General features: G+C 51.2%; 7 protein-coding genes and 3 non-coding genes across 10 annotated transcripts; 5 read left to right on the forward strand and 5 right to left on the reverse strand.

The window, feature by feature from the left end:
- Positions 1 to 337: 337 nt before the first annotated feature.
- On the forward strand, positions 338 to 1,052 carry BJY04DRAFT_221604 (uncharacterized protein; the record flags this gene model as incomplete). The annotated part of the gene is made up of 4 exons (XM_073717181.1): positions 338 to 461; positions 523 to 606; positions 680 to 857; positions 956 to 1,052. 4 exons carry the CDS (start codon positions 338 to 340, stop codon positions 1,050 to 1,052), a joined length of 483 nt encoding a protein of 160 aa, XP_073567848.1.
- A 1,010-nt stretch (positions 1,053 to 2,062) lies between these two features.
- Positions 2,063 to 2,153, reverse strand: BJY04DRAFT_t130. Its single transcript has one exon. It is a non-coding gene; the product is annotated as a tRNA-Phe (tRNA).
- A 955-nt stretch (positions 2,154 to 3,108) lies between these two features.
- BJY04DRAFT_t129 lies at positions 3,109 to 3,199 on the reverse strand. Its single transcript has one exon. It is a non-coding gene; the product is annotated as a tRNA-Phe (tRNA).
- Positions 3,200 to 3,630: 431 nt separating this feature from the next.
- On the forward strand, positions 3,631 to 4,821 carry BJY04DRAFT_196929 (uncharacterized protein). Its single transcript, XM_073712418.1, has one exon. The coding sequence runs from the start codon at positions 3,818 to 3,820 to the stop codon at positions 4,661 to 4,663; it is 846 nt and encodes a 281-aa protein (XP_073567849.1). The 5' UTR covers positions 3,631 to 3,817; the 3' UTR covers positions 4,664 to 4,821.
- Positions 4,822 to 5,313: 492 nt separating this feature from the next.
- On the reverse strand, positions 5,314 to 7,652 carry BJY04DRAFT_196930 (arginine--tRNA ligase). The gene is made up of 4 exons (XM_073712419.1): positions 7,249 to 7,652; positions 5,903 to 7,197; positions 5,441 to 5,854; positions 5,314 to 5,375 (listed from the first exon to the last, which is right to left on the reverse strand). Exons 1-4 carry the CDS (start codon positions 7,621 to 7,623, stop codon positions 5,369 to 5,371), a joined length of 2,091 nt encoding a protein of 696 aa, XP_073567850.1. The 5' UTR covers positions 7,624 to 7,652; the 3' UTR covers positions 5,314 to 5,368.
- Positions 7,653 to 7,843: 191 nt separating this feature from the next.
- BJY04DRAFT_196933 (phosphatidylinositol phosphate kinase family protein) lies at positions 7,844 to 9,118 on the forward strand. Its single transcript, XM_073712420.1, has 2 exons — positions 7,844 to 8,178; positions 8,255 to 9,118. Exons 1-2 carry the CDS (start codon positions 7,912 to 7,914, stop codon positions 9,029 to 9,031), a joined length of 1,044 nt encoding a protein of 347 aa, XP_073567851.1. The 5' UTR covers positions 7,844 to 7,911; the 3' UTR covers positions 9,032 to 9,118.
- BJY04DRAFT_196936 (cytochrome b5 reductase family protein) lies at positions 9,119 to 10,445 on the reverse strand. Its single transcript, XM_073712421.1, has 4 exons — positions 10,340 to 10,445; positions 10,125 to 10,276; positions 9,449 to 10,074; positions 9,119 to 9,397 (listed from the first exon to the last, which is right to left on the reverse strand). The coding sequence occupies exons 1-4, from the start codon at positions 10,342 to 10,344 to the stop codon at positions 9,248 to 9,250; spliced, it is 933 nt and encodes a 310-aa protein (XP_073567852.1). The 5' UTR covers positions 10,345 to 10,445; the 3' UTR covers positions 9,119 to 9,247.
- Positions 10,446 to 10,719: 274 nt separating this feature from the next.
- Positions 10,720 to 11,747, forward strand: BJY04DRAFT_196937 (GIG1 family protein). Its single transcript, XM_073712422.1, has 2 exons — positions 10,720 to 11,030; positions 11,134 to 11,747. The coding sequence occupies exons 1-2, from the start codon at positions 10,910 to 10,912 to the stop codon at positions 11,649 to 11,651; spliced, it is 639 nt and encodes a 212-aa protein (XP_073567853.1). The 5' UTR covers positions 10,720 to 10,909; the 3' UTR covers positions 11,652 to 11,747.
- A 186-nt stretch (positions 11,748 to 11,933) lies between these two features.
- BJY04DRAFT_t128 lies at positions 11,934 to 12,033 on the reverse strand. The gene has a single exon. It is a non-coding gene; the product is annotated as a tRNA-Phe (tRNA).
- A 1,276-nt stretch (positions 12,034 to 13,309) lies between these two features.
- BJY04DRAFT_196939 (uncharacterized protein) lies at positions 13,310 to 18,175 on the forward strand. Its single transcript, XM_073712423.1, has 7 exons — positions 13,310 to 13,791; positions 13,902 to 14,264; positions 14,325 to 14,390; positions 14,449 to 14,542; positions 14,614 to 14,640; positions 14,707 to 17,803; positions 17,871 to 18,175. Exons 1-6 carry the CDS (start codon positions 13,513 to 13,515, stop codon positions 17,715 to 17,717), a joined length of 3,840 nt encoding a protein of 1,279 aa, XP_073567854.1. The 5' UTR covers positions 13,310 to 13,512; the 3' UTR covers positions 17,718 to 17,803; positions 17,871 to 18,175.
- Positions 18,176 to 18,533: the final 358 nt, after the last annotated feature.

Below are 18,533 nucleotides of genomic sequence, written 5' to 3' on the forward strand. Positions count from 1 at the left end.
ATCCAGGCTTGCCTTTCTCATCCTACCCATCTGCAAACGGTAGGTCCATATACTGCCCAGGTGCCCACAATCAACTAGCAGCGTATGTGGAGTATGTACCATGAGGCCATGAGGCCTGGAGCAGAACAGTGTCCAGAGGATATGGGCTGTCTTAGCCCTAATAGGCTGCTCTTGAACTTTGTTCACCATCTCATATCACCAAGGCCTATGTCATAGACTCTGGGAGTGGCCACTGTCATAAAGACTGGGAAATCAGTTATTACTGGTGTGGCCCTCCACCAGTCCAGAAGCTGTCTCTCTAATTCTCATCTCACGACACCACGGTAAAAGCCACATAATGGTCGCCAGGAATCTTATTCTTTCAGTCCTTGCACTCCAACAGGGCCTACTTTGCGCGGGGGAGATCATCGAATACCCTACCCAGACATTCTTAGACGTACCAACCAGAGTTACGTGTTCGAGTACGCGATCTTTCGATACCCCTTTGAGATAAAAACAGTACCTAACCCTAACCCTCTCTAGCCGGGACCGGGAACATCGAGTACTCTCAGGATGATGTGATCAAGACACTGCAAGCTGCTTGGAGTCATAGAGAAAAGCCGATCGGTAAGTACTCTTCTCCTTCCATTATATCACTTCAAAGACTCGATTAGAGCAAAGTTCATTCTATACCCCGCAGGTCCCCCAGATAAAGCAGCATACCCTCATCAATATTACGGCGACCCGACTTATTTCGGCGGATGTGTGAAGCCTTTGCTCGAGTTCCCTCTATTCCGTACGCACCCCTACCAGGGCGGAGACCCAAGCCATGTGCGAGTTATATACAATGAGCTAGGTGGCCCTGATAATAATATTAGGTAAGTTGGCGCTGGTGGAGAAACATCGAGAGTATTCTTGAGGTAACCTCTGTGAGAAATGGGATGGCAGAAGCTAACTTTCCACACCCTCGTTAAAGGTACTGCGGGACGCTCATCCATAAGAAAAAGGGAAATGATTTCAACCGCTGCATTGACGCGCAGAAGGCCAATTTTGAGGTTTGGGGGGATCTATGATGCTGCTTTGGATCATCCTTGAGTACACCGGGGCACCTGTTCATCTTGAAGATGTACTCGCAGAAACTTCCTGTTGGAAATGTGCAGCCAATCCATCTATACCAGGGTGGTAGCTCAGCTGGCGGCGGCATACATCTAGAGGTCACTCCAGTCATTCTATCATAAGGTTTTAGGGTTATACCGGCTCATCCCATTCCATTTTACTGTTCATAAGAATCAAATCTTTGTCTTCTTGCAGATTTGAAACTCCGAGAGTGTCAACCTAGATAGAGTTTCTGTGTAACTGGCTAGATATGATAGGGTTACGCCAGTCTTCCCAATGTTAAGCCAGACCAAAGGCAAGCAAAACACAGTTAAAACGAAAAGTCTCTTTCGAAGCATAATGAGAGAATAGTATTATTTATTGTCGACCTGCATCTACTTATGTGGCCATGGTTATTCCTAGACTAGCGCAGCAGGTTCTGTTTATCCCGCCGTCAATTGTCATATTACTAAGACTCTAGCCAATCCTGACGGATACGATTTCAATCCTCATGAAGTCGGTGGAGGCTATAATAAGGCATCCCTACCATATATATCATATGCCTACCGATAATCATGATGCGCAGAAAGCTTACTTACTACCTGCGGCTGACAACCGGAGTCATAGAGCAGATCTCGTGGATACGCGGCACACGGCTAGCCGATAGGAATATTTGACGAGGAATCGCAGAAGAAGATACTTGGCAGCTCAGAGTTCAGAAAAGAAAGTTATGTGGGAAGTGCGTCTACCGAAGGACCACGATGTGAGTCTATAGGGCCTGGTGCGATACAAATATCTGGAGATCGTGATCGTCTCATAGTAAGTTTAGTATAGATACTAGGGGGCTGTAAAGAGTAGTGCTTGCTACCTTTGCATGCATATCTCTTTTCTCGCCTACTTTACGAGGGGAGCAAAACATATATATGCCGTCGAACATTGGTAATTAGGCAATTATTGTCCAAGAAAAAACCAAAAAAGAAAAAATTCTTGGGGTGAGCCGGGATTGAACCGGCGACCTTACGATAGAATGACTGCAGTGAACTTCAGTCGTACGCTACTCCCAGCTGAGCTATCACCCCATTGGTTGCTTTTTCTAGTCAATCTTTGCATTTATCAGTAATCAAAAGCAAAGACAGGTAAATTAGTGGATATTGGACATGGTTATCGGGGAGTGCGCAATTTATTTACCTACACCAACGGACTCTGGGTTGTAGGTGCCGATGTGTATCAGGATTCCAATGACGACTTACTCTTCAACACTTCACAAAGCTGATATAGACGTCTACAGTCCATGACCGGCAGGCTGGACACCACTGTAGGCGCAGAGCCCTTACCAGGACACGTTTGCTCCTTTCCTAATTGCAGTTGAAGGGGACTAGTCACTCCTGCTAGATTGGGAGCGTGCTGGCAGTCGTCTAACTGAGGTGGCGAGATAGGCAGTGGCAGCCCTTGACCCTGGGCTTGGACTTGTCTGGTGCGTCTTTGAGGGCTGCTCTGTTAAAGTGTCCAGATATGTGACTGATCATTCTTTCTCATGTTCTCTCAAGAGTCACCGCCTTTTAGAGCATTCAGGATCAACCCCTGCAACATGCCCGAGAGTAGCGCGGTCCCCGGGATAGCTATCGGCTCACCAGATTATATTAACGCCACTAGACTCTGGTTAACCCAGCTCCAGTGGCTGTTGGTGAGGCCGATGTAGAAAGAGGCTCCGGCTATGCAACAGGTATGTGCTGTTAGCCTCATTCAACTTCGTCTGATGCGGCAAAGGTGAACAATAAGTCATGTAGTAATGAGACTTGCTTCACAATACTGAGCTTTAGTATCAGAATTGCCTGGTTGAGAGTCAGGAAGCAAAAAGCCATTAAGGCAAAAAAAAGAAAAAGAACAATCGTATAGACTATATGAATCAGGCCTTTCGATTCATCCATCGCAACAAAGGGAACCTGCAGCCCAGGCCCGCTAGTGACGGGGTGGAATGGCTCAATTAGGGCATGGCGAGCGGTGAAAAAAGATCAAAGGCAGGAAAAAAGTGAATGGGGTGAGCCGGGATTGAACCGGCGACCTTACGATAGAATGACTGGAGTATACTTCAGTCGTACGCTACTCCCAACTGAGCTATCACCCCGTTTTATTATTTTTCCTTTCCCTTATTTAATTCTACAGACTTTGCTTAACATGGTTCTTCCGATATACACAACCAGTTTCCCAGTGACAAAAGCATCTGAGAAGAGAGACTATCTTAAACCATGTGGTATAACTGTGTCTAGTCATGTCCTACTAAATATCCAGCTGTTTAACAGGTCAACTCCTCGATAACACATCCATAGCCTTTGCAAGATTCTTCTGCCGGCTGGTTGCTTGGCTGCAGAGCCAGGAAGGATTAAGACTCGATGGCGCTGTGACCTTTCCACAGACTATAGAATCAGATAGACCGACTCCAGATGTTCACTTTGTCATTCCAGGCTCCATATCTACCAGTATACTCAACGCCCTCATCTGGGGTCGTGCAACTGCTAAGAGAGCTCAGCAATCACTACTTACAAAGCAAGTAAGATCCCTCATAAGATTGCTAGGCGTTGGTCCTAACTCTCTTCCATGTACATATCAAAGTCCTTGAAGAAGAGAGAAGGATTCCGAATCCCTGTCGCAAGCAACACAGTAGGACTCACGATCAACTACGCTACTGAACAAGCTAGTTTCTCATTCCAGGCAGACATTCTATCTATTCGTACAGAGAGCGAAGATGCAATCCATCAACCACCCACAACCCCTTCTCAACCACTCCACCCCAAAGCTCCCTCACCATCTCCTCCACAACCTCCTCACACCAAATACTATAATGGCTCTTCCCCGGAAACTCCCTATACACCGCGCCGGGCAGCCTCGCAGCCATATACCTCCCCATCGCCGGCGGCGTATTCTCGTCCCTCCCACCATACCACAGCCTCACCCCCTCAACCGCGACATCCTGCACCCGAAACCCCCACGGCCTCGTCAACGAACTCACCTCCTCCGCATGGCCCGCCGACCCCTGCTTATACACCTGCCTCAGCGCCCTCAGCGCCGACCTGAACGCATCCCCCTTCAGCAGGACCTCGCGATCCTCCACCGCGAAGCTCGTCTCCAGCGCCCCCCGCCACAGGGCCTCCAACCGCCCCGGATCCCCCTCCGCATCGCGCACAGCAGCAACATAGCTCTTATCGATCGCATCGCGCATCTCCCGCGGATACCCTCGCCACGCAGCCAACACACTCCCCACAAGCACACTCTGCCCCTCAAACCCGGTCTCAACAGGCCCAACGCCCGCGCAAATCCCCACCCCCTTAAGCTTGTGTGCACCACTACTACTACCACCACCAAACCACCTCGCACAAGCCAGCGCATACGGACTCCCCCCACTCGTCCCCAAAATCGCAAACTCACTCACCCCCAAATGGCCCAGCAGAGCCTCGATATCGCCCGGGTACTCCGCTACCGTGCGGTCCGGGTCGAACGTCGAGTCCCCGATGCCCGGTCGATCCGGGGCGATCCAGCGCAATCCGAGGCGGGACGCGAGGCGGGACTCGAAGCCCGCGAGGGCAATTCCTGAGTCTGGGGTTCCGTGGATGTAGAGGATTGGGAAGGCGGATGGGGGGCCGTAGGTGTGGTATTGGAGGGTGCGGGTGCGGGTGCGGGTGGAGGTGGAGGTGGAGGGGAGGGTGAGGATGTTGGTATTTGGGGTTTGTTGTGGTTGTGGTTGTGGTTGTGGCTGTGGGTTTGCGGTGGTTTGTTTGTGAGATGGGGTTGATGTGCTGAAGGGGGTGGAATTTCGGGGATGCTGTGACTTTGAGAGCTGCATGTGGGTGGTGGTAGTGGTGGTTGAGTATAGTAGTGGGTGTGGTGACAGTCTTGGCTTGGGTTGGTGCAGGGGAAGAGCAAGCCTGGGGCCGCGCAGTATAGAAGATATTCGTAACATTGTTTGTTTTAGCCAACGCTGTACGTCTATGGCCGACAGCATAGAAGGCCTAGGGCTTTGGCGGATTTATAGAGCAATGGTGGGCCCCTGACCAGACCCGCCCGGGCAGCGCTGCGTATACCTACTTTCGGCAATCACCTGATGGTGCAGGTGCAGGTGCAGGTGCAGGTGATCTTGTAGGGTATGCTGTGGTGCGCTCCACTGTAAATGAGATCATCCCAAAATCTCGAAATCATTCAGAATGGAGGGGCTGGGTATATGTATGATCTACTAGTAAGATTTGAACGGGAGAAGCTTGCATTCGCTATTTGAGATTCTAAATTTTTGGTATCGATTCGTTTACATGCTAGGAACCCGTCAGCATCAGCTTCAGCACCCACCAAAACTCTTCGGGAACGGAAAATAACATACCGCTTAACAGGGGTCAGACCCAAAATCCGCATACCGTTATGCAGAACCTGGCGCGCACACTCATAAAGCGCAAGACGGGCCTTCTTGACCTCCGGCTCACTGCCCACAACCTTTAGGGTGTCGTAGCCAGAGCTGAGAATGTGAGTCATGCGGAAGAGGTAGGTGAGGATGGTGGTGGGCTCGAGGGTCTTGGAGGTGTTGATGACGACGTCGGGCCATGAAGCCAGCTGGCGGATGAGGTCGACGGCGTGGGGTTCGGTGAGGAGGTCGAGGTTTGCGGTGGGAAGGTCCTCGACGTTGAGCTCTGCCTTGCGGACGATGGAGCAGAGGCGGGCGTGGGCGTATTGCAGGTATGGGCCGGTGTCGCCTTCGAAGGAGGTCATGGCATCGAGGTTGAAGTCGTAGCCGTTGATACTGTACAGGTTAGAGGGGGTATTTGTTCAAGGGACAAGGAAGGCGTACCGCTTTCCAGACATATCCTGAACCATGACGGAGGTGATACCGAGGATATCGGCCGTCTCTACAGGGTTCTCGATCTGCTCGTACTTGGTCTCGTTCTTCTTCATGACCTCGTGCATCTTGTCGGCGACATCACGGAGGATGTCGTCCAAGAACTTGACGGTGCCCTTGCGGGTGGACATACCACGGACCATACCGAAGTTGATGTGCTGGCACCGGCTGGCGAGGTCCTTGTATCCCATGAGCTCGGTGATCTTGAACAGCTGAGCCAAGTGGAGATCCTGCTGGGCAGCAACAACGTAGATCATCTTGTCGAAGTGGTAAGCCTCCTCACGCTCGAGGATAGCCCCAATATCACGGGTAAGGTACAGAGGAGTACCGTCCTTGCGGACAATAATAGCCTTTCCAAGCTTCTTAGCGCCATGCTTGACGAAGTCGACAATGACGGCACCCTCAGACTGCTCCGAGACACCGCTCTTCGTCAAGGTCTCGTTGGCAGAGGCCATGCTCTCCTGCTTGATTTGAGACTCGCCAGAGTACACGTCAAAGTCGATATTGAGACGGGCGTATGTCTCACGGTACTTGGCGATACTGAGATCACGGAATCGGCGCCACAAAGCCAGAGCATCGGCGTCACCATCTTCCATGCTCTTGAAGTAGCGACGGGCCTTCTCGTCCTCGCTAACATCAACAAGCTTGGCGAGTTCCGTCTCGAGCTCAGCAACATCCTCGCTCTTCTCCTTCTTCGTCTTGATCTGCTCCTTGAGCTCCTTAATAGCAGGATCCTGCTCCGAGACAATAGCGTTGATCTTGACATAGACATCAAACAGATGGTTGATAGGGTCCTTCAATAGCTTCTCCTCGTCACCAAACTTCTTGTATCCGTTCGCAAGCAGACCGTACTGCTTACCCCAGTCACCAAGGTAGTTCATCTTGGTGACATCCCAGCCGAGAACAGTGTACAGGTTGGCCAAGAAACCACCGATAATGGTACTCCGCAGATGGCCGGCGTGGAAAGGCTTCGCGATGTTGGGTGACGAGAACTCGACGATGATCTTCTTGCGGCCCTTGGAAGGGTCCTGGGGGTCACGGAGACCCTGGTTTCCGTTGGAACCATAGGTGGTCTTGTCCTTGAGAATTTGGGCGATGACGGTCTTTGTAAGGGGGGCGGGCTTGAAGAAGAATTGGAGGTGAGGGCCGAAGGCGTTGGGGGTGACGAGATCAGACTCGGGGAACTTGGCGGCAAGCTCTTCGCATAGCTCGGCGGGCTTCTTGCCCTTGATTTGGAGGGAGGGGACCTATCGGTGATCATTAGCGGCTTGTTTGTATAAACATAGAGTCATTCGCACCGGTAGGACGAGGTCACCCTTGTCCAGCGAGTTCGTCCATTGCAAACGGGAATAGATCTTCTCGGGCTCGATACCCGCGGCCTCACCAAGCTTCTCCGCAATGTGTCCGCGATAGATATCGACCGGGTTCAGAGAGGGAAAGGAGTTGGGGAACTTTGAGGTCTCGGAGGTGGTATGCAGCGAGAGCGACTCAACCGCAGCCGGGAGCGAAGCAGCAGACATGGCTGGAGCTGTTGCGACGGAGGTAGTAAATGGACGGAACGGACGGGGGTGACTCTTCAAGGACAAAAGATTATTCTGCGGGCGACAAGAAGGGATGCTCTTGAGGAGAGTGGTAGAAAATCGTTGGGCCCCGCTAATCAGCATGCGACCCATAGAGGGGTTTCGTTCGAGCTCAAGGAACTTTTTTTCGCTGCCACCAATGACTCAAAGCGCGCCTCCAGTTGCCGCCGGAACCTCCATCTCCAGCGCGTCCCCTCCGTGACCTGCCAAGCCCTAGCCCTGGTTTCCTCATTGGGGCAAAGTCTTTATCGCATGATAGTTACCTCTGACGTCAGTGCATCCGGCCTGTTTGCGACCGTACCTGGTAGGTATAGAACAGCCTCAACACCTCTTTATCCCTCTCCAAGATGCTCATACACAGAAAAACCAGAAGCATCGAAAATGGCTAGCCGCCGCCAAAAAGCCATCTCGCGCTCCGTGCAGCGCGCTCTCTTCCGATCAAAAGAGTTCCGACGGACCTTCATCCAGCGCATCCTCGCCTTCTTCCGCATCTTCTACGTGACCCTCGTCCGCTACGAGCAAGAGCTCTTCCACAACCTACGCGCCGAAATATGGAGCATCAGCGAGGACGAATACCTCTCCTCATTCAAGAGCCAGAAGAAGACAATCCCTCTTGAGCCGATGGGCGACCTTGGGTTTTCCGGATCGGTACGTTTGTATTCTCCATCGCTACTACAATCCTCATTCCATATGGATATCTTGAGCAAGCTAACTATATGGACAGACCTTCCTCCGAACCTCCAACTCCGCCTTCCTGATAAAATCCGTGCCCCGACACTTCGAGCATTCCTTCTTCCGCGAAGACCTGCTCGACCCCTACCACGAGTTCATGCGCAACCACACGGAGTCTCTGCTGGTGTGGATAACAGACTACATCTACGCGCCGTACCGCTCCCTCGGGTCGATCCTGCGCACGTCCCCGGGCCACCACATAATCATGGAAAACGTGCTCTACGGCAGATCCGACTCGCCAGATCCCAAGAAGTGGGAAACCTACGACCTGAAACCAATCGACTACTTCTACCCCGAGCGCGACCTCGTGCCGGACCCGCTCGTCAGCGAAGAAACACTAAACCGGCTCGCCGATGAATTCAACGACAAGATCCGGCTGTCGAGGAAAAACTACGAGGCTGTGAAGAGGACGTTGGAGACAGATACGGCGTTTCTCGCGTCGGCGAATATAGTAGATTACTCGTTGTTTCTAGTGCGCTTTCCTGCGGATGAGACGCCTGGAACTGTAGGGAGGAGGACGCAGTGGCGCGTTGGGGTGACGTCGGTGGACGGCAAGTGGAAGTATCGGGCTGTGGTGTTGGATTTCTTCTGGGCCAAGCATACGCTGCATGCGCAGGCGATGACGGGGGCGGTGCAGGCTTTTAATGTTATTGGGCGGCAGGGGCCGATGAGTATTACCACGACGGCGGAGGAGTACCGAGAGAAGTTCCTGACTATGGTGGATGAGATGATGGAAGTGAATGGGCATGGACGGACAGCGGAGCAATGACAGGAATGGATTGATTGATTGATTAGCTTTTCTGGCATGTCTATTAACAGCATGAGAGTATCATATCTGCCGCTTTAACTGTAATTCTGTACGGGCAAAATTGTGTCGTTATATCTTGAAAGTCGAGTCGTTGTGGAGCGGACGGGAGGAGTCACGGTCCGCTTCCTGGTTATGCATAAACGGAATACGCTATGCAAGAGAGCATATATCATTTCTTTAGAAGCAGAAGACCTGGTCCTCCAGCTTGCTGACAGGGCGGGCCTTGGTGTAGCCGAGAGCCTCAGTGGCCTTCTTCATGGCGCTGACCATAGGAGGAGGACCGCAGAGGAGGATCTTGATGTCGCTAGCGGGGGCGGGGAGGCGTTCCTAGAGTCAGTGTTAGCATACGCAACTCGCCGCGGGACAATATAAACCAACCTTGATCATGTCAGGGGTGACGAAACCGACACCACCAGTCCAGCCCTCAGGGGGGTTGTTGAGAACGTAGTAGATGTTGAAGCCATCATCCTCGGCAGAGAGCTTCTCCAGCTCGTCCTTGAGCAGAATGTCATCGGGGTTGACGTTGGCGAAGATAAGATCCACCTGGGTGGTGTCGTTACCACCGTTGCGGGGACGGTTGCGGATAATGGCCTTGATGATCTGAAGCATAGGGGTGATACCGGTTCCTCCAGAGATCATACCAATGCGGCGGCACATGTTGGGAGTGTAGACCATGGCGCCCTTGGGGCCGCGAACCTTCATGGTCTGGCCGACCTCGAGGGTGGTCAGGTACTTGGAGATGTTACCCTGAGGGTAGGCCTTGACGAGGAGATCAAAGTATCCAGCTTCATTGTCCGAGGAGATGGGGGTGTACGAGCGCACGACCTCCTTTGGCTGACCTTCAATTGTGGCGGCGAGAGAGATGTGCTGGCCGATGGGCAGGCCGAGGATGTCGGTGGGGCGGGGGAGAGCAAAACGGTAGACCGTGACGTTATGAGAGATGTCGTTCTTCTCTTTGAGGACGAAATCCTGGAACTCGGTAGGGTTGAGGACCTTCCTAGGCTCTGAAGCTTGTTAGTGCATGTGACATTTTGGTGCTGCTTGCTGCGCTTACTGCTGCTACCGCCGCTAGAGAGCCTCCAGCCGGCAAAGACCGCAGCCAGAGCAACTGCAAAAGGAAGCAATTCCTTCTTGACGAAAAAGGTTCCAACCACCAAAAGGGCGGAGGGGACGTAGACCCCGGTGATGGTCTCGGGGGACAAGGCACTATGCAGCATCCATCGGTCAGCTAAAAGTTGCAGAGCTTCGGTGATCAATTGGCGAGCGCACCTCATTCTGGCGTTTGCGGTACCTCCGAAGGCTCACGGTGTGAATATAGATGAAGTAGAAAGCAGGAGGGAGATGGAGCAGGGGAAGAGCAGAAAATAAAGCTTCAGGAGGGCCGATCGGACGATTTGGCGGGCGGGTTTTGTGACGGTAAATTACCGACGCTCAACCCCGTCAGTACCGCAATCAACTGCCTTTCGGGGCAAGATACACCTCTCAGCTGGTCAAGATGATGATGATTTCAATAGGTCCAATGACAAAGATTCTCGAGATAGATTGATGGTAGTAAAGGTAGCGAGTTGCCAGCCCATAACCTACAGTGCGGAATTGAAATCCTCGGAAAGGTCCAAAAATTGTTGAGTGAGGCCCGACCCTGGACTGCAGCACGAGAGCAGTGAGCAGTGAGCAGCGCCTTTTGTGACCCCGGCCAGATTTCCCCGCTGAGGGGAGACAACACCGCGTCTGCTTCCTTCCGCCCTGTGACTGTGACTGACTGACTCCCATTGCCTATCTCGACTAAGATTCCCGAGCTCCACGAACACTCCGTCCATCCCACCCATCACCCATCCAACCATGACGGTCACAGTCGAAGAGGAACCCGCCTTCAATCTAACAGAGGTAGACCGTCAAGTCCTCGCCCAAACCGACGAGGAATTCATCTACCACGACTGGAAAGACCTGCAAGAAATCATTGGTATTTCTACCTACCTATCTGGCCTCCCCTCACCCACGTCACAATCCCCAATTCCCACACCCCTCCCAATCGCTCGCCTCCAAACTAAAACTAACCCCCGCAGCAAGAGGCGATCTCGGCATCCTCAAGCGGAAACCCTCCGATCTAATCCGATACCTGCACTGGACGAAAGAAACCAAAGCTGCGTATGGCACGATCACAAACTACATCTGCCAGCGGCGGTTAGAATGGCAGTTGCCGACGGATGGCCCACCGGCATTCACCAGCCCGATCCCCTTTGCCGACCCCGCAGACTACAAGATTCTCCGCAACGACTGGCCCTACGGGCTGGCGAAGGGGATTTCGCATCTCGTCGTGTGGTCGCGGACTCCGATCCCTGTGCAGGATGCGGACGGGGTGATTACGCGGGAGAGCCATGATTTGATTCAAGAGTTTGTGCAGAGGGTTTTTGTTGATCGGCTGGCGAGGGACGAGGAGAGGGAGAGGTTTCCGGACCCGGGGTCGCATGTTTTGTGGTTTAAGAATTACACCGCCTTGCAGAGTGTGAGGGGGTTGGAGCATGTGCATGTTCTCTTGAGGGATGTGCCTGATCGTTTGCTGCATGAGTGGACTGGGGAGTAGAGAGCAGTGAATAGAATAGTATACTAGACTAATTACCTAGACTCAAGATCAGAAGACTCAGGACCAGAGGTTAGCAATGGAACTCGATTACTGCGAGCATTCTATCTAAACCACTACATATATTTCTGTCTCTCCAACGGCAAGAATAAAGGAGGGGATTGATTCTCTATTGCCATAGACCTCTGCCAGCCATGCGGCACACTCAGGCACCTTCTGCATCGTTGTATTCCCAAGTAGTTATCTAGTACAAGTAAAAATAGGAATATAAAAAAAAAAAAGATATGGGGCGAGCCGGGATTGAACCGGCGACCTTGCGATAAATATCAAAGAATGACTAAAGTAAACTTCAGTCGCACGCTACTCCCAACTGAGCTATCACCCCGTTGCATAAAATAAGCTTACCCTCGAGTGCAACATTATGCAAGCGGCTTGTACCGAGGGTCGTCTGGACCAACTCAGTCCCCCCCTTCCAAATGTATATCATGAGGTTTCCATTAAACTGACCGGCTGCTGATAATAATAAACATCATGATGCTCAGTAGTACGGATAGGACCAATTCGTGAATGGAATCTGCCTAGACATTATGTATCCCTTCAATTGAATGTTTCTGCGCACCACGATAATGATTGTTGCAAATGAACTCATGCTCCAACCAGGAAACGTATTGGACCCCCAGCTGGCCAATACGTCCTAGAGAGTTCTCTCAATAACAGTGGATTGACTAATCTTGCTGTAGGTCTGTATAGCAGCTTGAGAGACTCCCAAGAGCCCCACAGACATTCTACAAGGTTTGTGCTAACCCTAAGCTAAATCTCTGGTATTCCCGCTGATTGTTGAAGCCGCAGTTCACTTTGTAATGCCATGGTGTAGGTGTAAGGGGCGTAGGGAGCAGAAAGCACGGCATCCAACTTATGAATCAAAGTCTACGGGGAGAACTGCGGTACCGCACCTGGAATTGCTGAATCTGATTGTACTTCCCTGATTTTTAGTGCTTGGGGTAGCCATTGAGCAAATCGAAGAGTTTTGACATACCTTCAGAAAGGATGTGTATAGTCCAAAGTAATTTAGTTTTCTTTGAAGCAAAGCGGCTTTAGGATTGTGATCAACAATAACTTGGCTTACATCAAGACTACAATTCTCTATAGAGATTATTCTATCCATAGTAGCCTCAGCAAAAGTTCTGTCATACTTACCACATATAGTACTCCCGTCTATATCGAGCACATTTTGAGTAATTGCAGTTGCTCCCCTGCAGTGACATGTTTTGTATCTCACTTATCTCTAGGTATAGCGCAATTATACTTCGAAATCCGAGGAATGCCACATTTAGATTAGGGCTGTTGAGTGCTATCTCCGTTGCACCCCACGGCAACTCTGACTGACCATGCCAGGCGCATTGGAAACGTACAGTTTTACCCTTTTTCCTGTTGCTGCGTGAGCGGTCATCATAATCCAGACTAATATCTCCATGTGGTTATCGGCCGGTCAGTTAGTTAGTCGCTTGGCTTTAACACTAGCGGTAGGTATCTAAGTCAAAAGTCTGCCTTGCCATGTTCAACATCCCTGTCGAAAAGATAGCTCTGGTCCTGTCAGGTGATTCGAACACTGCCCCTTTCGGTGTTCTCACCATTCCCTCCTCTCTTCGTGCTTCTTAAACGGTCCAGTCTAATTCAAAATTCACTCATATACAAGATATCACACAGAGGAACTATAAAGTGTTGACAGAAACGTGTGCCTCGATGAAGAAAGTATTCCAACGACTACGATCCTCCAAGGATTCCGGACAGCAAGGAGAACGACAGTCTGCACAGCAATCACCTGCCATTTCTGTGGAGACATTCTTCCCCCGAGGTCAAACCAATGGTCTTCGACTCCTTCACACACATCCCACTGCGAGTGTCGACTTTATCTTTTCACGGTCTTACCGGACGCCCTTTTGAGTCTTGGGCAGATGAGAAAGCAGGAGTTTACTGGCCTGTTCATCTACTCCCCCAGGATTTCCCAGAGGCTCGCATTCTATCCTTCGGTTACGATGCGGATGTGGCTCGATTTCTTGCGCCCGTCGGCCAGTGCAATCTACGAGAGCACGCGACCAGTCTGCTCAACGACATTGCCGCATTCCGGCACAGTGATGGAAACGTGAGTAGCATCTGCATGGTTTCTTCTCTTCCTGGTCGAGGCCCGAACGATCTGCGATGTGACAGAAATGGATGTGTTAGATGGCTTACATTTTAGGATGGAGATAACAGGTCCGTCGAAAGATCATCTTCCTCGCGCACAGCCTGGGTGGTCTGGTTGTGAAGAAAGCAATCTCCCTATCCGAAACAGCTGCTGAGAGTGATGTGAGAAAGTTGCAGCAAGATTTCTTCGCCACGTTTTTCTTCGGCACTCCTCATCGGGGTTCGGACCTTGCGCCTTTGACAAATGCCTTTGTCAAGGTGATAAAAATGAGTAGATACCCCATGAACCAGGATATCGTGCGCGTGCTGCAACGAGACTCGGAAGTGCTCGCAGAAGTGGAGGAGTCATTTGCGATCTGGCTGCGGAGAAACTCACACCGATTCCATGTGGTCTCTTTTTACGAGGAAAGAGAAATTCCGGTGATTGGATTGGTACTGTTGTCTTTTGTCAAACGGGTACGAGGATTCACTGACTGATTGACGTCCGTCCAGGTCGTTACCAAAGAATCGGCAAAGGTTGCCGGGTGGGATCAGCTTCCAATACCGGCCAACCATATGGCAAGTACTGTCTGGGACAGCACTACTCACCTGAAGCCGACTCTAACTATCTTGACAGAACATGATAAGGTTCGCAGACTCAGAGGATCTGGGCTATATGCGTATCAAGGGCCAATTGAAACGGAAGCTTGTACTTGCTCGATCTGCTGAAGGTTAGCTATATTGTCCACTCCACCTGGGCACATCTGGAAACTCTCTCTTATCAACAATATATTCTTTCCAGTACCTCCTTTATCCCGTGATGAGAAAGGTTCGATTGATGCTTTCCTCTCCCTTAGAATGACTAGAAGTATTACCTACTAATCCTACGGACCAGCTTGTTTGACGTCGCTAGCATTTCCCGAAATGAACGACGGGTATAATGCAATCCAGCCAGGACTGAGAGGAACAGGGGAATGGCTCTCAAACACATCAGAGTACCGTGAATGGCTGCCGCAGAAAACTGGTTTACTCCTTGTCAAAGGTAAACCAGGGTCTGGAAAATCAACAGTTATGAGGCATCTGGTTGATACACTCAAATTAGCCAATGACACCTCGCTAAGGATGAAGACAATATCATTCTTTGTGACTAATAGGGGCTCGAAGATCCAGAACTCTCCAGAGGGGATATACAGGTCATTGCTGCATCAAATCATGGTAGCCTTTCCGGCTTGTTCGACAGATATGGTGAGTCTCTATAAAAGTCGATGCGAGACCATGGGGAGTGCGGGAGAAGGTTGGAGATGGCATGCAAATGAGCTCGAGGAATTCTTGGAGAGATGTGTGCTAAGAGTGCTCGATCGGTCTTCCCTCCAGATCGTGGTGGATGCCCTGGACGAGTGCGAAATTGACACTGCCCGAGGACTAGCACGAGTGTTTCAACGAATCCTTGAAGTCTCAGCGACTTCTCAATTTGGTCTCAAAGTCTGCTTCTCCTGCCGACACTTTCCAAATATCATCCTGTCCCGGACGCACTTGGAGGTCAGGGTTGAAGATGAGAACACCCATGATATCCAACACTTCATCAAACGCGAACTGGATTGCGAGGTCGAAGCAGGGCTTGAGCCACTCGTGGAAGAAATCGAGGCACGTGCTGACGGTGTTTTTCTGTGGGTCGCCCTCATGCTTCCTGACATCGTCTGGAAGGCCCGTGAGGGTCGAGACGTTTCCGAGCTACGCCATGCCATTGAAGAAACACCGGCACAGCTGGACACTCTATACGCGTCTACACTCGCGGCGCTTTCTGAGCGCGACAAAAGCCGGTCAAAGAGACTGTTTCAGTGGCTCTCCTTTTCATTCCAGCCACTCACGGTGTCACAGCTTCGTTGGGCGATCCTTGTGGAAGATAGTCCCGATTTGACCTCTTTCGAGCAGCTGAGAAACAAACATGGTTTTATCGCCGACGACAACAAGATGAAGCTTCAGATAGGTGCACTCTCATGTGGCCTTGCAGAGATCCGGAAAGTAAGAGAAAAGACGGTCGTCCAACTCATCCATGGGTCTGTGAAGGACTACATCGTTTCCAGTGGGCTCAGCCAGTTCGAGAGTTCACCATCAGAGCGGGACTGCCATGTCGTCGGTAAATCCCATTACCAGATATACAGAACCTGCATCCGATTCTTCACCATGGATGAAATCCAGAATGAGATCCAGGGCCTCGTTGATCCAAACAAATTCAGACAGCAGCCCTGGAATCCAGCAAAGAAAATCCTCATAAGGAATCAAAATGCTGCTCTTATGAGCAAGATCCAGGACCAATACCCGCTTTTCTTCTACACCTTTTCCTGGTGGCTGGAACATTGCCAACTGGCAGAGCGATCCGAGTCGCTAGGAGGAGATTTTTTGGAGGGTCTTACTCTCAGTCCCAACAGAGCTCTACAGATCTTGACTGAAGCCCACTTCGCATACCTCCTGCAAAGACGGAGGTTCTCGACCCCCTTGCACCATGCTGTCAAATACCATCTTCACAGTGTTCTTTCTAGATTGCAAAACGAGGGCAAACTGCAACTCGCCATCGCTCAGGGTATTAGAGATACAGAGGGAAACACGCTACTAATACACGCCGCAAAACATGGCAATTTCGCTGCTGCCCAAAAGTTCCAAGAATGTGGCGCTGCACTCGATGTTGTTGATAGCCACGGACGTAATGCCTTGTGTCTTGCTGCGGAGGGAGACCTACATCATACCCTCCAGAGGTCTATCACTACCAGGGCCCTTGAGGTGACACCTCCTTGGTTCGACGGCCGAGCAGACTATGCTGCTATTGTGACCCTACTATTGGAAAAAGCGCCAGCAACTGCGAATCACCGTGACAGTCAGGGTAGAACGGCCTTGTACTACGCAGCATTTTCCGGGGCCAGAAACCTTTTCGAGCTGGTCCTCAGTAGCAGCTCCAAAGCTGCTCTCAAGCTGAGAGACAACGAAGGCCAAACCCCCCTATTTTTCGCTATCCTCGGAGGCTCGGTCGAAATGATCCAACTTTTCCGACAGAGAAAGGAGGTCGAATTCGATACCAAGGACGGTTACGGCATGACCCCGCTCTCGTGGCTGGTCAACCTGTCAGATTCCCCGAGCGAGATGGAGCACTCTCGGGCTACGCGCTGGAATGCTCTCGCCGCCGTGAAGCTGCTTCTGTCATACCCGGATATCGAGGTAGACTCGAAGGACAATCTGAGTCGCTCACCATTGGCCCATGCAGCCGCGAGTGGACACTATCAAGCAGTCGAACTGTTCCTTGAAAGCGGCAGAGCTGATGTGAACGCGCAAGACGAACAGGGATTCACGGCCCTCGCCCTCGTGTGTGACGCCTCCCCAGCAAACGCTGAGGAAACGATCAGGGTGCTCCTCCAAGCCCCAAACATCAACATCAACCTTGCGTGTACGATGGGGACAACACCGCTAGCGAGGGCAGTGCGGCGTCGATCAGAAAGCATGGTCAGCCTCCTCTTAGCTCATCAGGATATCCTTCCTGATTTGGCCGATCGAAATGGCCGAACGCCTCTCTCTTGGGCTACAGAGGAACTCACGGCTGAAGAGGTGATTGGCGCTCTCCTGGGAGCGGGTGCACGCGTGGACGCGATGGATAAAGATGGCATGACTCCTTTGTCCCGGGCCCTGAAACAGGGGTTCTCTCAGCGCGTTATCACGCTTATGCATGCCGCTGAGCGAGCTAGCATACCCACATTGCCGGGCAGCAAGACCAGGGAGGGACTTGCGAGGTCTCTTTCTACGGACCGGGACGACTTTGCTTCGAAAGAGTCCAGACAGAGGGCTTTCGAGTTCAAAATGCACATAGCCGCAATGCGTAACGAAAAAATCCCAAGATGGCACAGGAGAAAGTCGCTGTAGATAATAAACAGACAGACACTTTGCAATCTCATGGGGTTAGTATTTGAGACCTAGTATCCTGACTTCATCTGGTTGCCCTCTACCTGGTAAATCCTCTTACCCGACAAGATCTCTACACGGGGATAACTAACTTTATGACGGGGATATGACCAGCCATTCAGTTTGTTCCGAAGACTTTAGATCCATGGAAACATCTACTCCCAAAGCCCACGATTCAACACCCCGGGACCATCACGATTTAACATGGAATTTAAATATAGCTGTGCCCTTGAAACCTAGCAAGAACTCTCTCGAGGTGACTTTCCATTGTGAACATTATTATATAGTCTGCTGTCCGAATCAGGGGCAGTCAGAAATAGCGATGGCTCCCGAGGATGTCGTACGTGTAAGAACCTGTATCTAAGAAAACACAGAACACACAGATGATTGAAAATTCCGGAAGGAAAAGAGACGAGAGGACTAGATGAAGGAATCCAGAGATAGAGTCAGTGGTCTGAAGTCAGAAAGTGTCTGCCGGCTCAGGGCAGGCGTATCCAAGGAATTTTTATATATCAGTTCCCTAGTAGTGAGAGGGGCTTGCGCAATGGTTATGGGACCTACTAAGCAAGGACTGAGCAAAGTCCCGGGAACATGCTTCTGGTCTAGACATCCAATATTATCTTTGTAGTCCCAGTCAGTTGAGAGGATATTGCTGACGAGCTGGCCGGGAAAAAGCCAGGAAGGATTGGTGTCCAGCTTTTGCTGAACTAAACAGGGTAAGAATGCTATGTCAACAGGGACAGCAAAGGATGCGAAGTCTGCCGGGCCATCAGTCCC

Source organism: Aspergillus karnatakaensis, assembly GCF_047715665.1.
Source record: "Aspergillus karnatakaensis strain CBS 102800 unplaced genomic scaffold BJY04scaffold_50, whole genome shotgun sequence".
Taxonomy (NCBI): Eukaryota; Fungi; Ascomycota; class Eurotiomycetes; order Eurotiales; family Aspergillaceae; genus Aspergillus; species Aspergillus karnatakaensis.